The following is a 24,740-nucleotide window of genomic DNA, read 5'->3' as shown; positions in this document are numbered from 1 at the left end:
AGTTAGAACAATTAATCAGTGGAACAACTTACCTCCAGAAGTTGTGAATGCCCCAACACTGGAATTTTAAAGAAGAGATTGGATATCCATTTGTCTGAAGTGGTGTAGGGTTTCCTGCCTAAGCAGGGGGTTGGACTAGAAGACCTCCAAGGCCCCTTCCAAGTCTGTTACTCTATCAGGTGGTCACCAATCCACACTCACATCAACAGTGAGGAGGGAAGAGGAAAAAGCTGTAAAAGGAAATGTATTTGGATTCAGTGTTTATCAACCCAGTTGGGTATCTGATTATGTTCTTACTACTTTTTTTATTTTAAAAAAAGGGAAGGGGAATTTAGGAAACCTTGCTGGGATGGGAGAAACGAAATCCGGATTCCTTTCCCCGGTTTGACATGTATCTTTAGTAGAATAATTAAGAGGATGCAATATTCTGGGGATTTTTTTTCCCCCATGAATTGAACAGCCTTTATATGTCTGCCTCCTGGAAAGATTGCCAAACCGTGAGTTAATTAGTGGCAAGGAAGGTTGATGCCCATGGCAGCCTTTGTCTTAGTGAACTAAGCAAATGTTAATGATTTTGGGTGTAAAAGCTGGAGATTTAGAGGTTGGGAACCAGATGGCGGCATCTTATCTGCCTCTGGCCCAGATTGCAAAAAGATTAAATGGCAGACTTGACTTGATAGCAGCGAGAAGGATTTTTAAAATGACTTCAAACGCTTGGAAACCACCAACTCCGGAAGAAAAGAGTTGGGGTGGTTGCAAACGTTTATTTTTTATTTTTTAACAAACGGTACATATAATATAATCCAAAGTATACCATTACATCTTAACAAACATTTTTTGAATAATCAATAATATATCAATTCCTCTTGCCATTAAGCCTCTTCAATTTTTATTTGCTCTTCTGTTCCATATACCATATTGTAGTCTATTTCATCTTCCACTCTTCTCCTCTCCCTCTCTCCTCCTCCCTACCTCCTTTCTTCCCTCTGCCCTCTCTCTCTTCACTGCTTCCCCTTGCTCTCTCCCTCTCCTCTCTTCTCTTTCCACACCTTCCCTCTCTCCTACTCCCTCCCTCCCTTCTACTTCCCTCTCTCCTATCTCCTTTCTCTCTCTTTCCCTCTCTTTCTCTCCCTTCCGCTCTCTATTTTACGGGGTGTATTTCCGCCTTTTAGCAAACCCCATTTATTATCAGTGGCATTAATAATTAATATTCCCAAAGAAAAAAAGATTATTATCCAAAGAGTGGGTTTCATGTCGGAAGATGTGGAAGGATACAGGAACTGTAATTTTTTTTGCAACCAAAATTGCTTTCTTGTTGGGGATGGACTTCAAAAAAGTGGGTGGGGCCAGGAGAAAGAAGTGAGCAGGCTGAAGAGAGAAATGGGCAGGGCCAGGAGAATAAGTAGGCGGGACTATGACAAAGAAGTGGCCAGGTGAAGAGAAAGAAGTGGGCAGGGCCAGGAGAAAGAAGTGGGTGGGGCCAGGAGAAAACTGGGCGGTATTAAGACAAAGAAGTGGGGTGAAGAGCAAGAAGTGGGTGGGGCCAGGAGAAAAGTGGGCAGGGCTATGAGAAAAGTGGGCGGGACTAGGACAAATAAGTGGTGGGGTGAAGAGCAAGAAGTGGGTGGGGCCAGGAGAAAGAAGTGGGCGTGGCAAAGAGCAAGTAGTAGGTGGGGCCAGGAGAAAAACCTATGGTTATTTAATGCTAGTTTGATTTGTGGGGAAGTCAATGGAAGAGCCGGCAGGGACGGTCCCAAGTTGTGATCATAAGATGTCTCACTTAATGACTATGGTGATTCACTGAATGACCACGATGGAAAAAATTGTACAGTCAGATGCAGTCCCAAGATGCCTCACTTAATGAACACCAGGTTCAAGGTTGACTCAGCCGTCCGTCCTTCCGAGGTGGGTAAAATGAGGACCCAGATTGTTGGAGGCAAGAAGCCGACTCTGTAAACCGCTTAGAGAGGGCTGCAAAGCACTGTAAAGTGGTATATAAGTCGAAGTACTCTTGCTAGTGCCATTGGCTCACCTTCCATCCTTCTGAGGTCAGTAAAATGAGGACCCAGATTGTTGGGGGCAAATAGGCTGACTCTGTAAACTGCTTAGAGAGGGCTGTAAAAGCACTGTAAAGCGGCATATAAGTCTAAGTGCCATTGCTAAGTGCTATTAAGTGTTCTTGGGAGAATTTGAATCAGCGGCATCGACTTTTGTCTTAAGTATTGTTTCCTTGGCAATCCCTCTGTGGTCATATGGAAATTTCTGAATGAGAGATGAAAGAGGACAGGATTGTGGTATGTGAGTGTGTCTTTTCGAGGCTTGTGCAACCCTTTGGGTGTGTGTAGGCTTTGTGTGTGTGTGTGTTTTTAAGAAACTCGAAAAAGAAACGGCTTTTTTTTTTTAAAGGAAGATACTGTCGAACATCCTGTACCTGGTACGTGCTCTGCTTTATCTTGAATTAGTACCTTACATCTTCAACCAGCTTAGAAGATGATACAATTTCAAAGGATTTTTCCCTTTTTAGAAAAAGATCCAGCTGCCCCCCCCCCCCCCCGGCTGCTTGATAGGCACAAAGGTAACTTGTAAAGGAGGAGTAAATTAAGTCTTTCTGAGAATTTTAGAAGCTTTTGAGCGCCCAGCAATACTGACGTTTGTCCTTACCTTTCCCTCCATACACACATCCTCCCCCCCCCCAACAAACTTATTCCTGTGTCATTCAAAGTTTTAAATTGTCGAGGAACTTCGAGGTGACTTTCGCATTCCTATCCAGTTGGTTTATATAGAATTTTTATTGAAACTGAAAAAGGGAGATAACAAAATAAGAGAACAACATTTCCTTCCTTGGTTCTTGAATACATATGGCTAGATTCCTCCCTCCCTCTCTCCTTCCTTCCTTCCTTCCCACTAAATTCAGTCTTCCTTCCATTTAACTAATTTCCTTCTTTCCTTCCTTATAGCTAAATTCCTTCCTTCCTTCATGTTAAATTCCTTCCTTCTAGTTAAACCCCTTCCTTTCCTCCCTCCCTCTTTCCTTCTTTCTTTTCTTCCTCCTTTCTAGCTAAATTCCTTCCTTCCTTCCTTCCTTCCTTCCTTCCTTCCTTCCTTCTTTCTAACTGAATTCCTTTCTTCCTTCTTTATAGCTAAAATCATTCCTTCCTTCTTTATAGCTAAATTCTTTCCTTCCTTGAATGCATATAACTAAATTCCTTCCTTCCTCCTTCTTTCCTTCCTTCCTTTCTTCTTTCTTTCTAGCTAAATTCCTTCCTTCCTTCTTTCTAGCTAAAATCATTCCTTCCTTCCCTCCTTCCTTCTTTATAGCTAAATCCCCATGCATATAACTAAATTCCTTCCTTCCTTTCTAGCTAAATTCCTCCTTCCTTCCTTTTTAGCTAAATTCCTCCTTCCTTCCTTCTAGCTAAATTCCTTCCTTCCTTCTTTCTAGCTAAAATCATTCCTTCTTTCTAGGTAAATTTCTTCCTTCTTTCTAGCTAAAATCATTCCTTCCTTCCCCCCTTCCTTCTTTATAGCTAAATACCTTCCTTCCTTGAATGCATATAACTAAATTCCTTCCTTCCTTCCTTTCTAGCTAAATTCCTCCTTCCTTCCTTCTAGCTAAATTCCTTCCTTCCTTCTTTCTAGCTAAAGTCATTCCTTCTTTATAGCTAAATTTCTTCCTTCTTTATAGCTAAAATCATTCCTTCCTTCCCTCCTTCCTTCTTTATAGCTAAATCCCTTCCTTCCTTCCTTCCTTCCTTCCATATAGCTAAGTTCCTTCCTTCCTTTCTCCCTCCCTCCCCTCTAGCTACCCTCCCTCCCTCCTTTTCTTTCAAAAATTCAGCAGCCCCCTCTCCCCCAGGCCTATCAATGCTGGCTTGCCAGCCTAGCGGGGGGGGGGGGGAGAGAAGCTGCATAAACTCTTGGCAGGGAGGCTACTTCATTGTGTGCAATCCCAGCAGTCTCCTTAATATTCCGTCCACGCCGCCTCGCTTTGGGGAAGGCAAAGAAAAGTGGAAACGCTCATAATGGGCCCTGAATGAGCTTTCCTGCCAACCATTGTTGGAGGACGAAAGGCAGCCAAGGCCGGTCCTCATGAATTACGGCCCCGAGCGCTGAACACGGCACTCGATCGGGGTCAGGAGGCAGCCTTGCCCGCCATCCATCACAGCTGGGCACAAGAGGGGACCTCTGAGGCAGGATGGAATTCCCAGGGAAGATGCCCATTGGCGGAGAAGGGGATTAAAAGGGGCCCGTCCATTGCATGGGCCATGGGGTGGCGAGGAGGAGGGGGAGCTGTCAAAAGCCTGAAAACCCCTAGGCTGCCTCAACCCCCCAGGGCCCCTCCAGCCGAGCTTCCTGCATCCCACCCCCTGCCAATGGAGAGCTCAGAGGCTTAAATCTCAATTGGAGAAGAGCTGGAAGGAACCTTGGACGTCCTCTAGTCTATCTTCTGACTGAGGCTTCCCAAGAGCACGGAGCAAACTCCAGTTCCCGACAAAAAAACCTTTTATTCATTGACTATGAATTCTGCTCCTTCACATCCAGCAAAGTCTTTCAAGGGAGGATTTACGGTCACAGACCTTCTCTGGCTTGGAGAGCTGCCAGGCCGATCTCTGCAAAACATGGCAAGGAGTCTCTGAGAGTCACGAACCACTTAAGCGAACTAGTTGTCTCCTGCAAACTCCACTCCCCTTTCGCTCCTCTTTTATTTCCGCTGGGAGGGGCCTTTCATCATCCACCTGTGGCCTTACTCCCGAGTCGTCCCTTGTTTTTTTAGCTGTTCCCTTCGTCTGGCAACTCTGTGCATGTGCACACTGGGAACAGGCGCCATCTGTTCCTCTGCCTCACTGATGTCTGACTCTGAAGGCAGCTGATAACTGGCATACGGCTCTGGCCCCCTCTCTGCCTCCGACACAGAGCCCTCCTCAGAGCCTTCCCCAGCCTTCAGGGCTGGCCCATGTTCCTCCTCACTGTCCGAATCTGCTGCCAGCTGTGCTGGTCGGCGGCAGGGCACAACAGTCTAACCTCTGCTCCCGCTCAAACAGGAGACCTTATACAGGTAGTCCTTGACTTTGGACCACAATCGAGCGGCTCAGTAAGACATTTATTAAGGGAGTTTTTCCCCATTGTGTGACTTTTTGTCGTCACCACTGTTCAGTGAATGTCCTCTACCATCCTCTGGAGTCCATTGAAGCTCACGCCAGCTGCCTTGGTAACTCCATCCAGCCACCTCCTTCTCTGTCGTCCCCTTCTTCTTTTGCCCTCCATTGTTCCCAGCATGAGGCTCTTCTCCAGTGAGTCCTTCTACCTTCTCATTAGGTGGCCAAAGTCTTTGAGTTTCCTCTTCAGGATCTGGCCTTCTAAAGAGCAGCCAGGGTTGATCTCCTCTAGGACTGACCAGTTGGATTGCCTTGCAGTCCAAGGGATTCCAGGAGTCTTCTCCAGCACCCGAGTTCAAAGGCCTCCATTCTTTGGCGCTCAGCCTTTCGTATAGTCCAACTTTCACAGCCATCCATTGCAACTGGCAAAACCACATCCTTGACTATGCACACTTTTGTTGGCAAGGTTATATCTCTGCTTTTTAGTACGCTGTCTAGATTTGCTATAGCTTTCCTCCCCAGGAGCTGTTGCTTAAAGCTTTATTATTCCAAACTCAGGGTTTACACTCACTTGTGAGATTCTTTTCTCCAAAGGGCAGAAAAACAAGCTTGCCCATTTTCGCTTGGGTGTGGAAAACGTCATGTGGACATTGCCTCCACTGATTCAATGAACGGTGGTTAATTCAATACATTGCGGTTAATTCAATAAACAGTTGTTTAGTCATTAAATGGCGGCTAACTCAATAACCTGTGGTTAATTCAACAAACGGTTGTCAATTCAATGAACTGTGGCTAAAGAAACCACATTTCTTGGTTGAAACCCAACCCGCCCTCCTAACTCCGTTGTCCCAGCCACCCATCAAATGGTGTGAGATGCACTTAAAGGCACCCGAGCTGAGGTGTAAGTTATTTATGCGTTAACCGGTCGTGGAAGTGTGCATTTATCATCCTTTTGTAAACACACGACACAGGCTTTGCCCTCCAGAGATAGAGTTTAAAAACCAATATAAACATAGCTGTCATCTTCCTGACTCCATTAGCGTGCCTCACGCTGAGCGCATATTCATGGACTTCAAAGGTGACGGCGGGGAAGCTGGTGAGGAGATCTGAAAGGAAATATTCATCATTTCACGTTTACAGTCGGATGTCTGGGAATTTCCCTGGTCAAACTGAACCAGGGTCAGTCTTTATGGAGCCGAATGGCTGGAGCAGGGGTTTCCCAATCCGGTTAAATCACGAGTGAACTTCAACTCATAGAATTCTCCAGCCAGCACCTTACAATACAATACAATAGTAGAGTTGGAAGGGACCTTGGAGGCCTTCTAGTCCAACCCCCTGCCTAGGCAGGAAAACCTACACCACTTCAGACAAATGGTTATCCAACATCTTCTTAAAAACTTCCAGTGTTGGGGCATTCACAACTTCTGGAGGCAACTTCTGTTCCACTGATTAATTGTTCTAACTGTCAGGAAATTTCTCCTCAGTTCTAAGTTGCTTCTCTCCTTGATTAGTTTCCACCTTCTAGGGGGGAGAATTCTGAAAGTTGAAGTCTACAGATCTGGAGGGCATTGAGGTTGGGAACACTACTTAGCTGTGAAGGGCAGCTGAGATTCAAGACTCGAAATACATCTTCTGCCTTCTAATTTTCAGAGGTGGTATGAAATTGGTCTTCCTGACCGGTTGACATCACACCGAGCTGTGCTTTATGGTGGTTTATTTGAAACAAGCTGCGATGCCACACTTGAAACACACTGGCGTCTTCTAATCTCCAGTCATGGTGCGAAACTGACTTGAGTTACTGGTTGTACTTTATGATGGTTTATTGAAACAACACTTGAAACGCTTTTATGCCTTTCTAATCTTCAAGTAGTGGTGTGAAACTGACTGGCTTACCTCACGCTGAGCTATATTTTACGATAGTTTATTGAAACAAGCTGACAACACTTGACACCACCCTCCTGCCTTCTAATCTTCCATGGTGGTGTGAAACTGACTGGACTTGCTGACTGGATTACCTCATACTGAGCTGTAGGTTATGATGGTTTATTGAAACAAGCTGAGGTACAAAAGTTGAAACACTCTTATGCCTTCTTAATCTTTAGTAGTGGTGTGAAACTGACTGGAATTAGCAACTGGTTTACCTCAAGCTGAGCTGTGCTTTATGATGGTTTGTGGAAACACCCGGCGTTGATTTATGAAAAAATTCGAAACTGGTTGGATTCATGCAATGTTAGTTTGGTTCCCTCGCACATATGTGCTAGTCGTTCCTGACTCTAGGGGGCAGTGTTCATCTCTGTTTCAAAGCCAAAGAGCCAGCAGTATCTGAAGACATCTCCATTGTCATGTGACAAGCATGACTTAACGCCAAAGGCGCACGGAACGCTGTTCCCTTCCCACCAAAGGTGGTCCCTATTTTTCTATTTGCATTTTTTTCATGATTTCGAACCGCTAGGTTGGCAGAAGCTGGGACAAGTCACGGAAGCTCACTCCATTACGCGGCGCTAGGGATTTGAACGGCCTAACTGCTGACCTTTCTGATCGACAAGCTCAGCATCTTAGCCACTGAGCCACCGCATCACACTGTGTAATGACATATTTATGGCCATGCTAGACTTCATAGCTGATTTAACCCATTTCTGGGTTTGCATCAATCACTGACCCCAAATTAACCAAAAATACAGCCTGGAAAAGTGACTTCTGGGGATCTCAGTTGGAGCAACCAATCACTTTGGGTTATTTTCTCCATCCTCTGTCTTATTCTACCATCATCTAAATCAGAGGTGTCCAAACGTAGTGACTTAAAAGATCTGTGGACTTCCAATTTCCAGAATTCCTCAGGCAGTAACGCTGGCTGGGAAATAAATTGTGGGAGTTGAAGTCCACAAGACTTAAACTTACCAAGGTTGCATACCCCTGATAAGTGATGGGCTGAAAAGATTTTGGCCTTCCCTGGTCCTTTCCTTCCCCCAATTGATTAGGCCAGCTAATTTGGGTTGTTTTCCTCTTGAGCCAACGTCTCACTTTTAGGCGTCACAAGTTAATTTTCCAGCGGAGAAGAATCAGACTCTGTCTCTTGGAGACCACAGAAGAAAGCTTGACTGGCTGCTGCCTTAATAGATACCTTTCATAAAAATTCCAAAACCTGAGCAGTCTATCCAATTTGAAAAGGTTCTGCCTGGCGGGTACTGGGACAGTAGTCCATTGAAAATTTCCTACGTCAAACCTGGTCTTCCTTTCCTACTTTAACAAGACGTGGATTGTACAGGATGGAGCCATGAGCCTTACCATCAAAGAACATCTCAGATTGACCCAGAATCTTATTCCAGACAGGGAGATTTTATTTATTTTGTCAAGCACGTATAAGAGAACAGATATAAGTATAAACATGATTATGGATACAGGAAATGGATATGAATAAATGGGGACAGTAGGACAGGGACGGTAGGCACGTTGGGGCACTTATGCACGCCCTCTTACAGACCTCTTAGGAATGGGGTGAGGTCAACAGTAGACAGCCTTATGTTAAAATTATGGGGGTTTGGGGATGAAACCACAGAGTCAGGTAGTGCATTCCAGGCAGTGGTGGGTTTCAAAAATTTTTAGAACCTCTTCTGTAGATGTGGCCTGCTTTGTGGGAGTGGCTTGCTGGCCATGTGACTGGGTGGGAGTGGCTTGCCGGCCATGTGACTGGGTGGCGTGGCCAACTTATAAAATGTGGTGAAACTCACTTAACAATGCTCTTGCTTAGCAACCAAAATATTGGCTCAGAAACTCTGGCATTTGAAGCACGCAAGTCTTAAAGCTGTCAAGTTACAAGACCTTTGCACCCCTAACCCTTTAGGAAAAAAAACCAGGGGTGTTCAAAGTTGACAGCTTTAAGACTTGTGGACTTCAACTCCCAGAATTCCTCCTCTCGCTCTTCATCTTGATGATATGCGGACGGGCGGGGAGAGGGAACTGGAACCGGTTCTAAACGGCACTGTAGATTTGTGGAACCTCTTCTATAGAAGAGGTTAGAACTGGCAGGAACCCACCCCTGATTCCAGGCGTTGACCACTCTGTTGCTGAAGTCGTATTTTCTGCAATCGAGCTTGGAACGGTTTATCTTGAGTTTGTATCTATTGTGTGCTCGTGTATTGTTGCGGTTGAAGCTGAAGTCATCATTGGCAGGTAGGACATTGTAGCAGACAATTTTGTGTACTATGCTTAGGCCAGACCGAAGGTGGCCGTAGTTCGAAGTTGTCTAAGGCCAAAATTTCGAGCCTGGTGGCTATAAGATATTCTGTTGTGAGCAGAGGAGCGAAGGACTCTTCTCGTGAAATATCTCTGGACTTGCTCGATTGTATTAATGTCTGATATGCAGTGTGGATTCCAGGCAGACGAGCTGTATTCGAGAATTGGTCTGGCGAAGGTTTTAGATGCCCTAGTTTGCAGTACAATATTACCGGAGAAGAAGCTTCGCAAGATTAGGTTAACAGCTCTTTAGCTCTTTAAAAGCTAATGTCTTTTTGGCAATGCTGTTACAGTGAGCTCTGGCACTTAGACCATTAGAAATGAGGAGTGAACGTCCAAAGGTCTTAAAATTAGCAAATTGGAGAAACAATGAGCTTCGAAAGTCATTGGATTTTGCAAGCTGGTTCCCTAGAACAGGGATTGGCAACCTTAAACACTTAAAGAGCCACAAAGGTCCTAAACGGAAGTCAATTCTGGAGCCAACCGGAAGTCCGGTTCTCCCACCATAGAGTCTCCTCCTAGCGCGGCGTCCTTTTTCCTCTGCTGACCAGACGTCCGGTTCTCCCACCATAGAGTCTCCTCCTAGCACGGCGTCCTTTTTCCTCTACCTGTCCTAACTAAAAGCCCTATCAATTGTGGAGCTGACTGGCAATAGGGAGCCGCAGCAGAGGGATGAAAGACCCACATGCAGCTCCGGAGCCACACGGGTTGCTGACGCCTTGCTCTAGAAGTTTCTCTGCGTTCACTTGATCACTAGTTTCTGGTTCTTTCGTCACTCCTCGATACCGTTCTCTCTTCCTGACTTACGAAAGAGCTGGCTGAAAAGTCAAAAAGCGAACAGTTCTTTTTTTGGGGGGAAGGGGGGTCTGGCCCAGGAAAAGAGAAGTACAAGAAATGAAACCAAAGCAAAAATGGGCCCCAAAGAGGAAGAATGCTACAATTCCCCCTCCTTCTCCCCTTCCCTCGTGTGTGTGTGTGTGTGTGTGTGTGTGTGTGTGTGTAAACATACACCCACGCACATACACCCACTGCAAAAACAACCCTTTGAAATCCCGGGGTCGCGATGGAGGCGTTTATTCCAGATGGACGTAAACGGTTTTTTCTTTTGTTTTTGCTTTCAGCTTTACTCTTGCCTTGCTTCGGGCAGTCCTCGACGTATAATGGTCCTTTTAGTAACCATTCAAACAGGACTGAAAAATGGGGACTTTTATTACCATTTTTCACAGACTCTTGCAGCATCCCCGGGTTCAGGGGATCAACATTCGATTGTCTGGCAACTGACTCATATTTATGACGGTTGCCAGGTCTCAGGGTCACCGGCGGGGGTGGGGGTGGGGAGCCAGATTTTTTTACCAACCGCATCATTCACTGAACAACTGCGGTGATTCAATAGCCAATGTGGCCAAAAAGGGTCGTAAAATCAGGCAAAACTCAATCGCGGTCTTCCTTAGCGACAGAAATGTGGCGCTCCATGGTGGTCGTATGTTGAGAACTATCTATATCTTGCTGCAGCAACGTTTGACTCAACCTGGATGTGTTTTCATATACACTCGTCACAAAAATAGCCCACAGCGCATGACTGTAGATAACTAACAAAACTGCAAATGTTCAAAATAAAATCGGAACCAAGAAAAAAAATCCCTAAATTTCCCCTGTTGGATTCTTCCTCTTGTGGCCCACCAGATTTGGACAGTGAGGAGGTTGGGGAGGAACCTGGGCCAGTCCCGGAGTCTGGGGAAGGCTCTGATGAGGGCTCTGTGTCGGAAGCAGAGATTGGGCCAGGGCCACATGCCGGTTATCAGCTGCCTTCAGAGTCAGACATCAGTGAGGCAGACGAACAGCTGGAGCCTGTTCCCAGTGTGTGCATGTGCAGAGTTGCCAGACAAAGGGAACAGCTAAAGAACAGGGGTTGACTTGAGAGTAAGGCAGGTAGGCAATGAATGGCCCCTCCCATGGGAAATAAAAGGGGAGCAAAAGGGGAGTGGAGTTTGCAGGAGACAACTAGTTCGCTTAATTGGTTTGTGACTCACCGAGACTCCTTGCCAACTTTTGCAGAGATCGGCCTGGCAGCTCTCCAAGCCAGATAAGGTCTGTGACTATAAATCCTCCCTTGAAAGACTTTTCTGGATATGAATGAGCAGAATTCACAGCCAATGAATAAAAGGGGTTTTTGTCGGGACAAGGAGTTTGCTTCATGCTCTTGGGAAGTCTCGGTCAAAAACTTTCCCCTTAAACCCATTTCATTGCAGAAGTATCACTGCTACACGATATGAATGGGAGTGGATGTGTTTTGAGAGAAGTCTATAGTACTTTTCTAACTGGAAATAAATTCCGTAGAGTTTAAAGGACTTCCAAATCGAGTCAAGATACCGAAGAATTGGTAAAAGGGATCAGGTTGAGACTAAGAGGTATTTTGTATCTGGAATGCCTGGCTTGGCTCCCTTATCAAGCCAAGCCATGTTGGCTCAATGGGCCAGAAACTGGCTGAGCTCATGGTCTCACACTAAGCCGTGGACTGTAATTTACAAACCACAATCGCTGGGATCACACAGGTTGCATTTGAGCCAGAGCTGAGTAAAACTGAATGGTTTAGTTGTCGGGCTCCAACCCGCTGTAAAGAACAATGATTCCTATAGACCTCAGGAAAGACTATCTAAGACAGGGGTGCCAAACTTTGTCAGAGTTTGTACAGTGTGAGACAATCCAGCAGCAAAATACAGAGGTTTTGTCTTTCAAACAGTGGTTATCTGTAAGGCATATATGGTCTGTCTGTCTGTCTGTCTGTCTGTCTGTCTATCTATCTATGTATCTATCTATCTATCTATCTATCTATCTATCTATCTATCTATCTATCTATCTATCTATCTATCTATCTATCTATCTATCTATCTATCTATCTATTATATATATATATATATATATATATATATATATATATATATATATATATATATATATATATATATATATATATATATATATATATATATATATATATATATATATATTTGTGTTACAACCCCTGGTATGACTAAATATGGGAGGAAGGTCACTACTCCCTCTTTCTGTCCTTCGGCTTCATCACAGAAGACCATGCAGGCAGAAAACCATATTCTTATTTTTAATGTTGCCTTTTATATTTGTGTGTTGTATTTGTACTGATAAATAAATATACTATACTAGTCTCCCTTTATTTATTTATCAGTACAAATACAACACACATATATATATATATATATATATATATATATATATATATATATATATATATATATATATATGTGTGTGTGTGTGTGTGTGTGTTTGTGTTATATGAGCAATCTCCTGGAAGCACCAAGCCGGAAGCACCAAGCCGGAAGCAGCAGCCTGAAGATGATGAATGAGACTTCATCGAAACGTCGTGAAGATACTTCCAATTCTACGCGGGAGAAAACCCGAACAACCAAAGACCTACATACAAACACCCGCGAAAACCTCAGAAAACACACACACACACACACACACACACACACACACACACATATATATATATATATAATTTATTTATTCTTCGCATTTCTAAACCGCCCCCTCTCCCAAAAAGGGACTCGGGGCGGTGTACAGTCCACGCAACAAATAACAGATAAAATACAAATATAACTATAACTATATATATACGTATATATGTGGAGGAGGTTAAAATTAAGAGTACTGTACAGAAGAATGAATATGGCTCTAAAGCCCTAAAATCAATTAAAATTAAAACATTAAAACATTACCCTTAAAATAACCAGTTGAGAGTATGCTTCCAGGAGTGCATAGTTGTAACATTTATAATTATGCCAGGCCAGCTAATCGGAACAGGTGAGTCTTCAATTTTTGTCGGAAGGAGCGGAAGTCCAAGGTGGTTCTAATGTCGGGGGGGAGGTCATTCCAGAGGGATATATATATATATTAGCACTGTCCGAAGACGTCTCCATGGTCATGTGGCCGGCATGACTCAACGCTGAAGGCACACGGAATGCTGTTACCTTCCCACCAAAGGTGGTCCCTATTTTCCTACTTGCATTTTTTTACGTGCTTTCGAACTGCTAGGTTGGCAGAAGCTGGGACAAGTCACGGGAGCTCGCTCCGTTACACAGCACTAGGGATTCGAACCGCCGAACTGCCGACCTTTCTGATCAACGAGTTCAGCATCCTAGCCGCTGAGCCACCACGTCCCTAACAACTGTGCTACTAACTTAACAAATGCACTTAACGATGGTGGCTAAAGAAAGGTTGCAAAATGGAGCAAAGTTCTCTTAATGACGATCTGGCTTAGCCGTGGAAATTTGGGGCTCAATTGTGGTCGCAAGTTGAGGACTACCATGGAGACGCGGTAATAGTAGTCAGGCTGAAGACCGGTCGTAAGTCCCTTCAGCGCAATCATAATTTTGAACAGTCATTCAATTGAAGGGCGTAAATTGAGGAGTTCTTGTAGCCAGAGCTTCCAGAGTGACCAATGCAGATTAAAAATGGTTTTTGTTTGGACACACAGTTAGCAAAAGCCTCCGAGTGGGAGGAGCTTCTATGGGAGGCGGGACATCTTTGATCTCAGTGTTATTGATTGGATGAGGCTTTCCCGTGGCCTGCATAACCATTTCCTTGGTCCAGGATGCTCAGTTACTGTAGATGATATTTTCCATTTTAATGTTTATTCTAGCCCAGAGTTAATTGAGAGTCTGGCAGCATGCAACTTTCATAAATTATTATCGTTATTAATTCTTCCACCTATATTGGTTTTCCACCCACACTATCTTCTTTCTAAAGTCACGCCGTTTTCTTGCCTTTTCTTCAACGTGGGTTGAAAAACCCATTTAAACCATCGAGGGAATATATCATGCTAATGGGCTTAAAAATAATTCTCCCCTGAGAAAGGATTGGGCAGCATTGATTAAAATGCCTGGCGTTTGCTTGCGAGAATGATATTTTACATTCTCCAGGAGTTCAGCAGGAAGAAAAGCTGAATTGACATATCTATAAACAAGTTATTACTTTACGGGCAGGATAATTAGCTAAGAAAAGGCTCAGCGCACTAAGATACCTTGCTGCGGGAATTCAGCGTTTTTAAAAGGCAGATTTCTGCATAGCAGAACTTCCTGGATGGTGGGGTATTTTATTTTTAATCTCTCTCTTTCTCTCTCTCTCTCTCTCTCTCTCTCTCTCTCTCTCTCTCTCTCTCTCTCTCTCTCTCTCTCTCTCTCTCTCTCTCTCTCTCTCTCTCTCTCTCCCTTCCTCCCTCCCTCCCTCCATACATATATTTATTTATTTATTTATTTTATATATTTTTATATATTTTTATATACTTTATTTATTTATCAGTACAAATACAACACACACACACACACACACATATATATATGCTGGTCTTGTTGTATTTGGGTCTTTTCCCGTGTAAGATTGAGATTGACTTGGCAATGTTTCACGAGATCTCACTTGCCATCTTCAGGCTGGGTTTTGGGCTTAAAGTGTGATCGGAGCTGCCATCTTTCTATAATCTTAGTGGGGTGTGTGTGGAGTGCTGGCTTTGTTTCAGTAATTGGAATGATTGGTTGTGTGGTTGTATCATGATCGGTAGATTGGTGCTGATTGGTGCTGGCTGTGTGTCTATTGTTGTTTCGTGTTGTAATCAAGAAAGAAAGAAGGAAGGAAGGAAGGAAGGAAGGAAGGAAGGAAGGAAGGAAGGAAGGAAGGAAGGAAGGAAGGAAGGGCACCAAACATCTCCTGCTTTGGTGCTTTGCTTCAAAGCAGCTTTTTCAGTGAAGCTTTCCTGTTCAGGACTCCACCCTGCCCAAATAATTTTCTACATGAATGTTTGAAACATTCATCCTGATTTCACAGTCTAAGGAAAGCCTGGCTGAAGGGTGTGTGTGTGTGTGTTTGTGTGTTTTCTAATGAAGAATTTTATTTAAACGATCCCAACACAAAATGGAAATGAAAATAAAGGTGATAGAAAAACAAGAAAGAGGAAAGAAGGGTGTGGATACAGAGAGAGAGGAAGAAAGAAAGAAAACCCGCATTATTTTCTGCGTTTTTCAGCCCGGAAAAAAATAAAACCACCGCCTCAACTTTGTACTTTGCCAACCGAACAAAACATCGACCATTTCTATAACAACAAGCTGCCAGCTGGGTTGAGATGCAGGCTAGAAACTGAACGGAGAGAGCAGAATCCAGCTGTGAAGGAGGGGAGGGGCGAAGTTGAAAAAACTAAAAATAAGTCAGGACTTCTGTCACCTCCTGTGGGGATTGAAAACAAAAGGTAGCTTGTCCTGTAAGTTCCGTTGTCTGTACAGGGAAATAAAACAGAGATGTTTGCCAGAAGGTAGCAAGAAAAAAGAGGAAATCCTCCTTTTGCCACAATGACTTTTGTTTGCTTTCTTAGGCCCCGTTGTTTTCTTAAACAATCCACAATGCTGGGTTTGCACAACAGGCTGAGCCCAGCTCAAACAATCGACCTCTTGGCTAAAGGCTAAGAACAGTGTGTGAATTCCAGGCTGTTTCATCCTGCAGGGATTTCCTTATTTCTGTGTTGTCTTTCATCATTTCTGATGCCCCCTTTTTTACGTGGGGAAGCTTTTGACCTTTGCGGTAGTCCTTGTTTTGTGCCAAGTGGGAAGATCCGGAACTTGGAAAGCAAGTTGCGGTCACACCTTACGTGACGGTTGGAGTGATGCTCACGGCCTTTTACAAAAGCTCGGAAACTAGTCACACTCACACCTCTAATCCCACAAATTGTTCTCTGTGTGTCCAGATATGGATAAGTGGACAACCATTTAAATAGGAGCCAGCCGTGTGCAGCAGCTGCCCAAAAAGCCAACACAGTTCTAGGCTGCATCAACAGAGGGATAGAATCAAGATCACGTGAAGGGTTAATACCACTTTATAAGGCCTTGGTAAGGCCACGCTTGGAATACGGCATTCAGTTTTGGTCACCACGAGGTAGAAAAGATATGGAGACTCTGGAAAGAGTGCAGAGAAGAGCAACCAAGATGATTAGGGGACTGGAGACTAAAACATACAAAGAACGGTTGCAGGAACTGGGTATGTCTACTTTAACAAAAAGAAGGACCAGGGGAGACATGATAGCAGTCTTCCAATATCTCAGGGGCTGCCACAAAGAAGAGGGAGTCAAGCTATTTGAGGCATCTGAGGGCAGAACAAGAAGCAATGGGTGGAAACTAATCAAGGAGAGAAACAACCTAGAACTAAGGAGACATTTCGTGACAGTGTGAACAATTAAGCTGCTCCAAATCAGCTTGGATTGGGATGCATTTAAGCCCAGGAAAATCAACAAGGCCATGAATTCAATATTCAGTAAAGTCAACAAATAAATAACAGAACATTTAGGAAATTTAAGTTAGCAACAAAATATTCAGTAAAGTCAACCAATAAACAAGGAAACATTTAGGAAATTTAAGTCAGCAACAAAATATTACATAGGGTCAATAAATAAATAACAGAGCATTTAGGAAATGTAAGTTAGCAATAAAATATTCAGTAAAGTCAACAAATAACTTGGCCTTCAGGAAAATAAACAGGCCAGTTTAAATAGCAGTCAAAAAACTGCCTCAAGTTGATTTCTGACTTTTTCCAACACAATAAAATACTAAAAAAAAAAAGCCCACCTTTTTTCCATCCTGCATTCCCCCCTTTAATTTTTTTAAATCTTTATTTTCATTGTATTTTATGCTGCAATAAACTTTAATCAAACTTTTAAAAAGAAAAAGAAACATGTGTAAGTTGCTTCTCTTCCATTGCCTGGATGTGTAGCCTGTAAGTGCAACAATTGCACTTACAGGCTACACATTTGCCCAAATTCTAGGTTTTGCTTAGTGACTTAGGTTTTTGAGGAAGTCAGAGAAAAGCCCAAAAGAAGTACTAGCTCCTTCCCTTCTTCATTACCTCGCCGTCCTTCCTCCCTTCCTTCCTTCCCTCCCTCCCTCCTTCTTTCTGTCCCTTCCTTTCTTCCTCCCCCTCCTTCTTCCTTCCTTCCTTCTTACTGTCCCTCCTTCTTCCTTCCTTTCTCTGTCCCTTCCTTCCTTCCTCCCTTCTTTTTTCTTTCTGTCCCTGCCTTCCTCCCTCTCTCCTTCTTCCTTCCTTCCTTTGTCTGTCCCTCCTTCTTCCCTTCCTCTCTCCCTCCTTTCTTTTTTCTTTCTGTCCCTTCCTTTCTTCCTCCCCCTCCTTCTTCCTTCCTTCCTTCTTACTGTCCCTCCTTCTTCCTTCCTTTCTCTGTCCCTTCCTTCCTCCCTCCCTTTTTCTTTCTGTCCCTGCTTTCCTCCCACTCTCCTTCTTCCTTCCTTCCTTTGTCTGTCCCTCCTTCCTCCCTCCCTTCCTCTCTCCCTCCTTTCTTTTTTCTTTCTGTCCCTTCCTTCCTTCCTCTTTCTTTCTTTCTTTCTTTCTTTCTTTCTTTCTTTCTTTCTTTCTTTCTTTCTTTCTTTCTTTCTTTCTTTCTTTCTTTCTTTCTCCTGATCAGTGTCCAAGGTGAATAAGTTACACTGGCTTAAGCATCAAAGCCATTTGACTTTTTTTTTCAAGATAACAATTATTCTTTGAAATTCCTTGTTATTTGAGATTCCGATTGCTAATTGGGTGTTTCTCAGATAGCGAGATGGGCTGATAGAATTGTTATAGGATTTTAAAGGAGATTTTTCTTTGTTAAATCATGCAACAAGCGGTCTCTGCTGATACATCTTTATAGGCCGAGTGGTGCAATAACCAAATTTACCCAGAAGGGTTTGCACGTCTAATATTGAAATCAGGGCAATCTCTTTACTTGGCAAGGACAAGTTTACAAACTCTTGCATTTCCAAGAATTTTGTCACAGGGAAGATAAGTCAAAGTAAACTTTAAAACGTGCAAGGAAAAAATAAGAAAAAAAAAAACCCCAGGAGATTGCTGAATTGTTCACCATCTTGCGCGATGAAAAGTACTCGAAAGCTTGAAAATTTATACATCGTTTTGTTAACCTGATTAAGATGTTGTGTCAAGACTTTTGCAGATTTTTTTAGCATTGCTTTTTTTAAAGTTTGTTTTTTTTAAAAAAAAAGGCCCTTAGCAAAACGTGATTTGGAATTGCAAAATAGGGTTGGAACCCATTTGTATAGTCGGGGAAATGAGAAGCAATTTTTGGAAATCAGGGTTGCAAACAACATAGATCTTGTGGCCCACCAGCGGCCAGTGGAGCTGGCTGCAGATTCGGACAGTGAGGAGGTTGGGGAGGAAGATGGGCCAGTCCTGGAGTCTGGGGAAGGCTCTGATGAGGGCTCTGTGTTGGAGGCAGAGAGGGGGCCAGGGCCGTCTGACAGTTATCAGCTGCCTTCAGAATTAGACATCAGTGGGGCAGAAGAACAGCTGGAGTCTGTTCCTAGTGTGCGCATGTGCAGAGTTGCCAGGCGAAGAGAACAGCTGAAGAACAGGGGTCGACTGGGAGTAAGGCCACAGGTGGACGGTGAATGGGCCCTCCCAGTTGAAATAAAAGAGGAGCGACAGGGGAGTGGAGTTTGCAGGAAACAATTAGCTCATTCCCACATTCTTACCAAGTATTGTGGCATCTGAAAGATATCGGGCTGGCCGCTCTCCAAGCCTGATAAAGATCGGTAATAGTGAACTATCTTGAAAGACTGTGGGCCAGGACTTTGCTGGAAAGGTAAAAGGTAAAGATGAAGGTTCCCTTCACACATATGTGCTAGTCGTTCCTGACTCTAGGGGGCAGTGCTCATCTCCCTTTCAAAGCCAAAGAGCCAGCGCTGTCCGAAGAGGTCTCCGTGGTCGTGTGGCCGGCATGACTAAATGGCAAAAGCGCATGGAACGCTGTTCCCTTCCCACCAAAGGTGGTTCCTATTTTTCTACTTGCATTTATTACGTACTTTCGAACTGCTACGTTGGCAGAAGCTGGGACAAGTCACGGGAGCTCACTCCGTTACGTGATGCTAGGGATTCGAACTGTCGAAATGTCGACCTTTCTGATCGACAAGCTCAGTGTCTTAGCCACTGAGCCACTGCGTCCCTGGCAACTGTGTTACTAACTTAACAAATGCACCGACTCACTTAACGCTTGTGGCTTGTAAAATGGAGCAAAGTTCTCTTAATGATGATTGGACTTAGCTGGAGAGGAATTGACTGTAAATTAAATAAAAAGGGTTTATCGGGACGAGGACTCGTGCTTCATGCTGCCGGGGAAGCCTAGATCTGAACAGTAGAGGAGATGCATTTTGAAACCCCCAAAGTCCCTGACCACTAAGCCTTGCTCCTTATTCCTGAAAGGACCCCATTATATGGGTCAAGCGTTTGTTCTCTGCCAGTCTACGCTGTGTTCCAAAACTTCCCCCCTCCCTCTTTTCATTTCAACCTTGTTACTCCTGGCAGGGATAAAAAAAACAAGCACCTCTTTTTATTTCCAAGGCAGGCTAAATGGTGATCCAAGATGCTGAGTCTCAGCTGCTGAATCCGTCCCCTGTTTTACGGGAGCAGACCTGAAAGCTCGGAGGAGGAGGGGGGGGTCTTTTCCAAAAGGCCAATTTCTCAACCTAAGGAGCAGGGAGCATGTGGGACAGGAAGTATTTGCCCGGCGCTGGCTGGCAAGGCTACACTTTTGTGAGGTTCCCTCCCCCCTCTGCCGCGAGAGATGACAGGAGGAAGCCTGAGGAAGTAGGGAAAAAGGAGCTATTCTCGGTGTTGGTGGGAGGCTTCGTGGAGGGTTGGCAGAGCGAGAGGGGTGAGGGGAGAGAGAGAGAGAGAGAGAGACGTGGTGGGGAGAGAGACATGGTTTGCTTTTTAAAGAAGTGGTGGGATTATATTCTTAGCTTTTGTCGACAGGCAAAGGGGAGGCTTTAATAGGAGCTCGGAGCTGCGGTGGGCATGGCAGTGATTTTAAATAGAGTGGGTTTTGTGTGGAAGAGGCTGATGGTCCTGCCAAGGGCTGGCCATCTGCCTTTCATTGAGGGGAAGGGCTCTGGAGGGGGAGGGGGAGAAGAGGAGAAGGAGGGGGAGAGGGGGAGGGGGGAGGAGGGGGAGGAGAAGAGGAAGAGTGGGAGAGAAGAAGAAGAAGAAGAAGAAGAAGAAGAAGAAGAAGAAGAGTAGAAGAAGGAGGAGAAGAAGACAAGGAGGAGGAGGAAGAGGAAGAATTGAAGAAGAAGGAAGAGAAGAAAGAAGAGGAGGAAGAGGAAGGAGGAGGGGAGGAGGGAGAGGAGGGGAAAAAAGGAGGAGGAAGAAGAATTGAAGAAGAAGAAAAAGAAGAGGGAAGAAGAGGAGTGAGGCAAGGGGGGGAGGAGAGGAGGAGGAGGAGGAAGAAGAAGAAGAAGAAGAAGAAGAAGAAGAAGAAGAAGAAGAAGAAGAAGAAGAAGAAGAAGAAGAAGAAGAAGAAGAAGAAGAAGAAGAAGAAGAAGAAGAAAATAATAATAATAATAATAATTATTATTATTATTATTATGATCTTTGGGGTTTTGTAGGGAATGTCTTTCAGATGAACTTACTTCTCCTTCTCCTCCCCTTCCTCTTTCTCCTTTCCCTCCTCCTCCTCCTCCTCCTCCTCCTCCTCCTCCTCCTCCTCCTCCTCCTCCTCCTCCTCCTTCCATCCTCCTCTTCCCCCTCCCCCCAATCCTGGTTACCTAGGTATGGATGAGCCATCTTTATGGACACTTCATAGTGCATTTTAATATAAATCCAATGAACTTCAAGTTCACACCCAAATGCTAATAAGGCAGAATTTAAACCCAAGTCGAATTAGAGAGGTAAAGCAGTTCTTTGCTTTGTGAGTCTTGGGAGCACAGCTGGCAACGTCTGTCCAGGATTGTGTGTCCAGTTTGGGGATTCAACGGGAGACCTCCCGCATGGAAAGATCCTACTCTTCCAGTGATCCACAACCTTATCTCTTCCTTGGTGTCTAAAGGAGATTAGAAAGTCCTCTTTCGGGAGGGGGGGGATTGTCTTGTTTCCACAAGTCTTAGCTAAAACGTGGTTTGTTTGTGGTTTAGCACATTCGGTAAACCCAGTGATTGAGAAGTTGGGCGGGCCGAGACCCTTCGGTCAAAAGTGACCCATTTGGGGAGGGTAAAGGTCACAAAATGGGTTCGAGTCACTTAACAGCGAAGGTGTTAAAATAGAATGGAAACCTGAAGTTTTTTTTATTAGGAAGAATGACTGTGAAATATAAAATTTCCATCCTCTCTCTTTTCACCAGCTTGGGAAGCTTCTGCAGGGATCATCGCCACAAATTGTATGAATCACTTTCTTGGCTCCACCTGCGCCGCCTCAAATGAACAGTGAATAGTTCCTAACGAAGTTTATCCTACTAATGTAGCTGGTGATACCTGGCCTAGGAAATGATTACATTATTTCTCTTCTGGCAGGGCGACTTTGCTGCCAAAAGCCACGTTCAATATTCAGTGTCAGCTCTTTTCAATGGCCTTTTACGATTTTAATGCAGAATTAAAATGAATGCATTTTTTGTTCACCCAAATCCCAGCTCCAGCATAAAAGAAGGGGGACAAAACTGTTCCAGGCTGCATAAGGGAGCTTCTTATGGATATAGAGAACCTAGAACATGGAATAATAGAGTTCGAAGGGATTTTGGAGGTCTTCTAGTCCAACCCTTTATATTGTTATAGAATGAAATAGAATAGAATAGAATAGAATAGAATAGAATAGAATAGAATAGAATAGAATAGAATAGAATAGAGGAAAAATGGAATGGAATGGAATAGAATAATAGAATAGAATAGAATAGAATAGAATAGAATAGAATAGAATAGAACCTTGGAGGTCTTCTAGTCCAACCCCCTGCTTAGGCAGGAAACCCTACACCACTTCAGACAAATGGTTACCATAGAATAGAATAGAATAGAATAGAATAGAATAGAATAGAATAGAATAGAATAGAATAATGGAATGGAATGGAATGGAATGGAATGGAATGGAATAGAATGGAATAGAACCTTGGAGGTCTTCTAGTCTAACCCTCTGCTTAGGCAGGAAACCCTACACCACTTCAGACAAATGGTTACCGTAGAATAGAATAGAATAGAATAGAATAGAATAGAATAGAATAGAATAGAATAGAATAGAATAGAACAGAATAGAATAGAATAATAATGGAATGGAATGGAATAGAATGGAATAGAACCTTGGAGGTCTTCTAGTCCAACCCTCTGCTTAGGCAGGAAACCCTACACCACTTCAGACAAATGGTTACCGTAGAATAGAATAGAATAGAATAGAATAGAATGGAATGGAATGGAATAGAATTTGGAGGTCTTCTACTCCAACCCCCTGCTTAGGCAGGAAACCCTACACCACTTCAGACAAATGGTTAGAATAGAATAGAATAGAATAGAATAGAATAGAATAGAATAGAATAGAATAGAATAGAATAGAATAACAGTGGGACAAAAAGGTTAGCCATTCCTGATATATATGCTGGAGAACAGCTGGTGGAACTGTATTCATTAACTGTAGTTCAGTCTCTATTGACCAATCAAACCTCCTGAAAATAACTTTTGGTCTTCTTTTTACAGGATCCACCTCTGAACCCTGATAAAGGCTTTGAAGCACAGGTGAGTGTTGGATCTTTCATTGCATACAAAAGGGTGAAAACGTGGTTTCAAATGACAGGATGTTTTGGGGAAGACTTCGGGATATCGAAAGGCAAGATCCCATCCCCATCATGGATGGAAGTTAGATTTCCTACAATACTGGGGATTGTTTTTTTCCTTCTAAGGGAGGGGTGTCAAACTCGATTTCATTGAGGGCCGCATCAGGGTTGTGTTTGATCACGGGTGGGGGGCGTGGCCAGGATGGGTGTGGCCAACTCAACGTCCCTCGTGTTGGGGGGCGCCTGTGGTGGCCTAAGCGCTCTGCCAGTGAAAACGGGCTCCCGAGATCCGTTTTCGGTTGCGACGGCCTCCTGCAACCCTCTGCCAGCCAAAATGGAACGCGGGAGAGCTGCATGCAGTCCCGTGAGCCAGATCTAAGCACCTGGCAGGCCGGATCCAGCCCATAGCCCTTGAGTTTGACACCCCTGTTATAAGGTGCTCATTATAAAAGTCCAGGAATCAAAGAAGATGGCCCCTTTGCAAGGAAGGCTCTCTAATAGACTACCAAAACTGGTTATCTGGTAAGAAATTTTAGACAGTCCAAGCATGGCTGCCATCTAGTGGACAGGTGGATTTATGCAGCCCTGATGTGATAGTGCTAAGGCCTGTACTTTAACCGGTCTGATTAATCATCAGTCACTCCTTTGTCTTTCTAACTTTGGGTTAAAACCTGGCTCTTAATATCTTCATAAGTTACAGTTCATTTAGTAACTGTTTGAAGTTTCAACGGCACTAAAAATAAGGAAATGGTGACCGTTTTTCACACTTGCAACCGTTGCAACTCCCCATGGTCACAGGATCGAAATTCAGACGCTTGGCAAATGGACATTTTAAGATTAGGTCAAGGTCAAGGTTCCCCTCGCACTTATGTGCTAGATTTTCCTGACTCTGGGGGGCAGTGTTCATCTCCGTTTCAAAGCCAAAGAGCCAGCGCTGTCCGAAGATGTCTCCGTGGTCATGTGGCCAGCATGACTAAATGCCGAAGGCGCACGGAACGCTGTTCCCTTCCCACCAAAGGTGGTTCCAATTTTTCTACTTGCATTTTTTTACATGCTTTCGAATTGCTAGGTTGGCAGTTGGGACAAGTAACGGGAGCTCACTCTGTTATATGGTGCATGGGATTCGAACTGCTGAACTGCCGACCTTTCTGATCGACAAGCTCAGCGTCTTAGCCACTGAGCCACTCCGTCCCTTATTTTAATACTAGTGGACTTCAACTCCCAGAGTTCCTCAGCCAGCTTTTTGAAGTCCCAGCCAGGAGTTGAAGTCCACAAGTCTTAACGTGGCCAAAGCTGGACACTCCTGCAATAAAGCAAGACACCAACGATGGAATTTTATGTACACGTTTTTATACCTTGCAGCTTGGAGGCTTAAATCAAAGCCCGCTTGGCACAGAGATAGGATGCGTGTCCATTTTTTATAGGCCTCCTTTTCAGTGATGAAATTCAAAAATTTTTACTACCGGTTTTGTGGCGTGGCTTGGTGGGCGTGGCTTGGTGGGCGTGGCTTGGTGGACATGGTAGGGGAAGGATACTGCAAAATCTCCATTCCCACCCCACTCTGGAGCCAGCCAGAGGTGACATTTGCTGGTTCTCTGAACTACTCAAAATTTCCGCTACCGGTTCTCTGAACTACTCAAAATTTCCACTACCGGTTCTCTGAACTACTCAAAATTTCCGCTACCGGTTCTCCAAACTACTCAAAATTTCTGCTACCGGTTCTCTGAACTACTCAAAATTTCCGCTACCGGTTCTCCAAACTACTCAAAATTTCTGCTACCGGGTTCTCTGAACTACTCAAAATT

General features: G+C 44.1%; 1 protein-coding gene across 2 annotated transcripts in view; it reads left to right on the top strand.

Moving 5' to 3' along the window:
- The window catches only part of XYLT1 (xylosyltransferase 1), a 132,904-nt gene that overhangs the window by 20,230 nt on the left and 87,934 nt on the right, over window positions 1-24,740 (top strand). The window contains exons 1-2 of one of the 2 annotated variants that reach the window (XM_081965745.1): window positions 1,734-1,905; window positions 22,859-22,897. In XM_081965745.1, the coding sequence (XP_081821871.1) occupies window positions 1,849-1,905; window positions 22,859-22,897 (96 nt within the window). In that variant the 5' untranslated portion in view covers window positions 1,734-1,848. Of the gene's footprint in view, window positions 1-1,733; window positions 1,906-22,858; window positions 22,898-24,740 lie in introns of those variants that run through there. The other variant, XM_081965744.1, reaches the window with a different exon arrangement.

This window comes from Natrix helvetica, assembly GCF_964273705.1.
Source record: "Natrix helvetica genome assembly, chromosome: 13".
In the NCBI taxonomy this organism is placed as follows: domain Eukaryota; kingdom Metazoa; phylum Chordata; class Lepidosauria; order Squamata; family Natricidae; genus Natrix; species Natrix helvetica.
This window is presented reverse-complemented; position numbering and strand designations above follow the sequence as displayed.